We start from the raw sequence: 5000 nt of genomic DNA, 5'->3' as shown, positions 1-5000 counted from the left end.
CCAGTCGTTTTTGGATAATCTTCAGCAGAATCTTGCTTGCATGTGAAATCAATGATATTGTTCTGTAGTTTCCACACTCAGTTGGGTCGCCCTTCTTTGGGATTGGAACAAATATAGACCCCTTCCAGTCAGTTGGCCAACTGGTTGTTCTCCAGATTTCTTGGCACAACTTGGTGAGCACATCCACGGCAGCATCTGTTAGCTGAAATATGTCAACTGGTATACATTTCAAATATATGCATGATTTTGTAAGATTTTCAGATATATAGAATATGAAGTATATACTTATATTAGATTTTGAAAATCTGACCTACGTGTTATTTCTTAAAAGAAAGTTATATTTTAGTAGAAAATAACCCTATTGTTGATATTGCTGTTGAGTTGGAAATGACTAATAGCTGACCCTCCAATGGGTTTTCAGTGGTATAAATCACTTGGGAGGAGACAGGTCATCCATTTCCCAAAGAGCATCTGGTGGATTCAAACTGCATGTCTTTGGGTTTGCAGAGCAGCTTCTTACCATTCGGCAAACAGCTGTTACTGTTAGGTGATATTAAGTCAAAGGAAGGAACTTATACACAATGGAACAAAATACAGTAGAGTTAGGTATATCAAAAGAGGAGTAAACCTCTACTATATACATCAATCACCAAGTTTCAGGTTTTTGACAAATAAATTAATGAATAATAAAAAGTTTCTAATAGTTTTTAAAGGAATGATCCATGGTTTCTCTTTTGAAATTGATAGTTAACCCTAAGATTATTATGACTCATGATAACACCATGTGCAGAACAGAATTAAACCACAGGATTTTCCAGGGTGTGATCTTTAAGAAGCTGAATTCCAAGTGTGTCTTTCAAGACACGTGTGGGTGTGTTCAAAATGTCAACCTTTCAGTTAATAGCTAAGCAGTTAAGCATTTGAGCTTGTCCTTAAACATTTATAGGTGTCACTTTCTGACAGATTCCTGCTCTAGATGGACAGATGCCAGTTTCAGTAAAAATATTTTTTATGACTTTATATCTACTTTTGTTCCTAGGTTTTATGCTACTTGAATTTTATAAAAATGGAGATTTTCAAGTACTACAGAAAGACAAATGAATCCTATGGAAAATCCCAAACAAGAGTAGTTTTGCCAGAGCAACAGGAAAACACTAGTATTTAAAGTATATTACAAAGGCTGATTATTTTAATACATCTTATTGTACATCATCAAGCACAGGTTTCTCATTTTATTATTTCTCTTACCTTCAGAGTTGCTCCTACCCAAAAAGAGTAACAGGTGTCTACAGGTTTATTAGGTCTTCCATGATAACCATTTTGTTGTCTCATTATACACCATCGTTTTATCCTATTCAGTTCCTTTTCTGAAAAAACTTCTTCTAGTTTACCCATCAAACACAGTGATGCAATGCCACAAAAAGTCGATCCTCCTGTTAATCAAAACCACACAATGCTTTATACTTTATATCAAATGTCAATGAAAAGAATTTAAAATGGCTAGGAAAAAAAGATAGTGAAACAGAGAATAGTGAAATAAACGAATATAAAATTAAAAGACAATTAATTATAATGTAAAAGTAACCAATAAGCCTTAAGGTCTTCGTTAACTTTATGAAATACAAAGGACTTTTTAAAAAGTATGGAGCTATAAGAACAGACTACTTATTGGGAGTAATAAGGAAATGGTTCAGTTATATAGTTTATGGTAAAGTAGAAAGTACATTCAAATAAGATCTGACTGTTACAGAGGAGATTGTCCCTCCTCCAGCAGAGCATCTGGTGGATTTGCACCGTGCACCTCTGGATTTGCAGTACACGTTCCTGCCACTAGGCCACCAGAGCTCGCCAATTCTCTTAAGAAGACATGTTGTAATTATTTTGCTTATGAATTAAAGTTCTTATTGTCTGGATGTAAGACTAATTTTTACACATAACATAAAAAAGCCCCATCTGGTATGCAAATATGATACTGAGTCAGTTTGAGATGAAGAAGAATAGAACCATTAACAATATACAGAATCAGATGCACAGTATAATTTTAACATGTATTTATACTCACTACAGTAGGCTCCCCAAATAGACACAGATCCTAATATATAATGTCACTGCTACCTTACATATAGTCTAAGGGACTTTAAAGATGTGATGAAGATTATTGAGATCAGGATGGAGAGATTATCCTGTATTATTCACACGCATTTAAACATAATCACAAAGATTCTTGAAGCAGGAAGCAGAGGAAGATTAGATTATGGATAGAAGGGCACACAGTATAACCATGAAAACAAGCTAGAAGGATATGGCTACAAGCCAAAGAATCCTGGCAGTTATCAGAAACTGAAAGATGCAAGGGATGGTTCTCTCCTGTATCCTCCAGAAGGAACTGGTCCTGGCAATTCTGGTTTTACTCTTTTAAGACTTAGTTAAAAAAACCCAAAACAAACAACAACAACAGACTCAGTTCAGACTTTTGGTCTCTAGAACTGTAAAGGGATAAACATCCTTGTTTAGAGCCCCTAAAAGTATGTAATAATTTGTTCTAGCAGTAATACCAAATTGGCCAACAAAAACAATAGCTTCTTTAGGAAATATAACAGCTATTCTCTAAAATATTTGTGAGGGTTTTTTCTAAGCAAATTGGCACAATAAAGTGAAAATACTCTTTACACTGCCCTTATCACCTGATTTTGAAAATGTTAACTCCAAAGTAAGTTCAGGCTCTTAAGTAATCCAAATCACAATGCTTTAAAGTACGAGGACATCTTATAATTAGCAAGATGACTTGGGAGAGAGAGGGGGAATTAATGAAATAAATAGGTAAGTTGGGTGCAAGTAAAAGCAATAGGCAATAAGGGGTTGATCAGACACTGTAATTAATTAATCAATTATGTTGTTATGTGCTGTCAAGTCGCCTGTGACTCTTAGTGACTCTATGTACAACAGTCTTAAACCCTACTCTATTATTGCCAATCTTATTGTCTCCGACACACCTATTCCTCTATTACCTCAGTGACTGAACCAATCCATCTCTTCGAGGGCCTTCCTCTCCTGTGCTGTCCCTCCATGCTCCCAAGCATGTCCCTTTCCAAAGATTGGTCCCTCCTTGCAACATGCAAAGTATATCAGACGAAGCTTCAAAATCCTTGCCTACAAGGAGCAGCCTGGTTTAATTGGTTGAACCTGTTCATTTTCTTGGCAGTCCATGGTATATGCAATATTCTTCTCCAACACCACAAGTCAAAGGCATCAATTCTCCTTCTATCTTCCCTAGTAATTGTCCAGCTCTCTAATGCATAGCAAGTAACTGCAAAGACCATGGCCTGTATCAGATGCACCTTAGTATCCAGAGTGACACACTTTCAGTACTTTAGAGTGGTCCCTAACAGCAGACTTTCCTACAGCAATACGCCTTTTAATTGCCTGGCTACTGGTGCCAAGAATGTTGACTGTGGAGCCAAGCAAACTAAAGCTGTTAACAATCTCAATCTCTTCGCCATCCATCCTGATGCTGCCAAATGGCCCAGTGGTAAGAATCTTTGTCTTCTTGATATTGAGTCTCAATCCATATTGAAGGCTGCAGTTCTTGACCCTCTGCAGCAAGTGCTTCGGGTCCTCCTCAGTTTGAGCAAGCAGAGTTGTGTCATCTGCATAACATAGATTGTTGATGAATCTTCCACCAATCCTGATGCCACACTCTTCATACAGCCCAGCCTCCCATATGATCTGTTCTGCATATACGTTGAAAAGGTATGGAGATAGGACACATCCCTGGCATAGCCCCTTCCCAATTTTGAGCCATGCAGTGTTTCTCTGCTTGGTTCTGACAACCGCCTCCTGGTCCAAGTATAGGTTTCACATTAGCACTATCAAGTGTTCTGGGATTCGAATTCATCTCAGAGTCAACCACAGTTTATTGTGATCTACACAGTCAAACAGCTTTGCGTAGTCAATGAAACAGAGACATTCCTCTGATACCCCCAGCTTTCAGCCAAGATCCATCTAACATTAGCTATAATATCCCTAGTACCACAACTTCTAAACCCAGCCTGGACTTCTGGCAGTTCTCTGTTGATGTTCTGTTCCAGTTGTTTTTTGGATAATCTTCAGCAGAATCTTGCTTACATGTAATATCAATGATAGTTTTCTATAATTTCCACACTCTGTTGGGTCACCTTTCTTTGGAATGGGAACAAATATATATCTCTTTCAGGCAGGTGGCTAAGTGGTTGTCCTCTAGATTTCTTGACACAACTTAGTAAGCACATCTAGGGCAGCACCTGTTAGTTGAAATATGTCAATTGGTATAACATCAATTCCTGGGGATTTATTTTTTGCCAATTCCTTCAAAGCAGTTTGAACTTCTTCATCACCAGAGGCTCTTGCTCATACGATGTTTCATGAAATTCTTCTGTGTCTGCCAATTTCTTTCAGTACAGTGGCTCTGTATATTCTTTCTATCTTCTTTTAATACTTCCTGGATCATTTAATATTCTGCCCAAAGCATCCTTAAGTAGAGCAACTCAAAGTTTGAATTTGTTCTTCAGTTTCTTCAGCTTAAGAAATGCTGAAAGAGTTCGGCCCTTTTGATTTTCTGACTCCAGAAAAATCACATTTCATTGTAATATAGTATTAAATTACTCCTCAAAATAATGATCTGAGCTCATTTTAAAAAGTTATTTACTCCAGAAGCTAAACCAGGTGAAGTCCATGGGGTCCACTCAAATCAACGTGGCGTCCATAGCCTAACGGCCTCCAGGCCAGAAGGAGCCACAGGAGTGGACAGGAAGGTTGAAGTAGTTCAGATCCTTCCAACCGTCTGGCTGGAGTGAAACCCTAACACTAATAAAGAAATCGAACTGGGAAATATACAGAAAACAAAAAACAACTCAAAGTGGATCAAGGACCTAGGACTAAAACCAAGCACTATAAACATCTTTAGAGAAAAGCTTAGAAGAACTCCAGAAATCCTGATCCACAACATAAACTGTCTTCCAAGC

The 5000-nt window shown here is 37.6% G+C and overlaps 1 protein-coding gene across 1 annotated transcript in view; it reads right to left on the bottom strand.

Moving 5' to 3' along the window:
* Positions 1-5000, bottom strand: part of PGGT1B (protein geranylgeranyltransferase type I, beta subunit) — a 121563-nt gene that overhangs the window by 29190 nt on the left and 87373 nt on the right. Inside the window, exon 7 of the mRNA XM_006886676.1 lies at positions 1249-1433. Within this exon, the coding sequence (XP_006886738.1) occupies positions 1249-1433 (185 nt within the window). The remainder of the gene's footprint in view (positions 1-1248; positions 1434-5000) is intronic.

Source organism: Elephantulus edwardii, unplaced genomic scaffold (assembly GCF_000299155.1).
Source record: "Elephantulus edwardii isolate Elephantulus edwardi_28Jun2011 unplaced genomic scaffold, EleEdw1.0 scaffold00050, whole genome shotgun sequence".
Lineage (NCBI taxonomy): Eukaryota > Metazoa > Chordata > Mammalia > Macroscelidea > Macroscelididae > Elephantulus > Elephantulus edwardii.
This window is presented reverse-complemented; position numbering and strand designations above follow the sequence as displayed.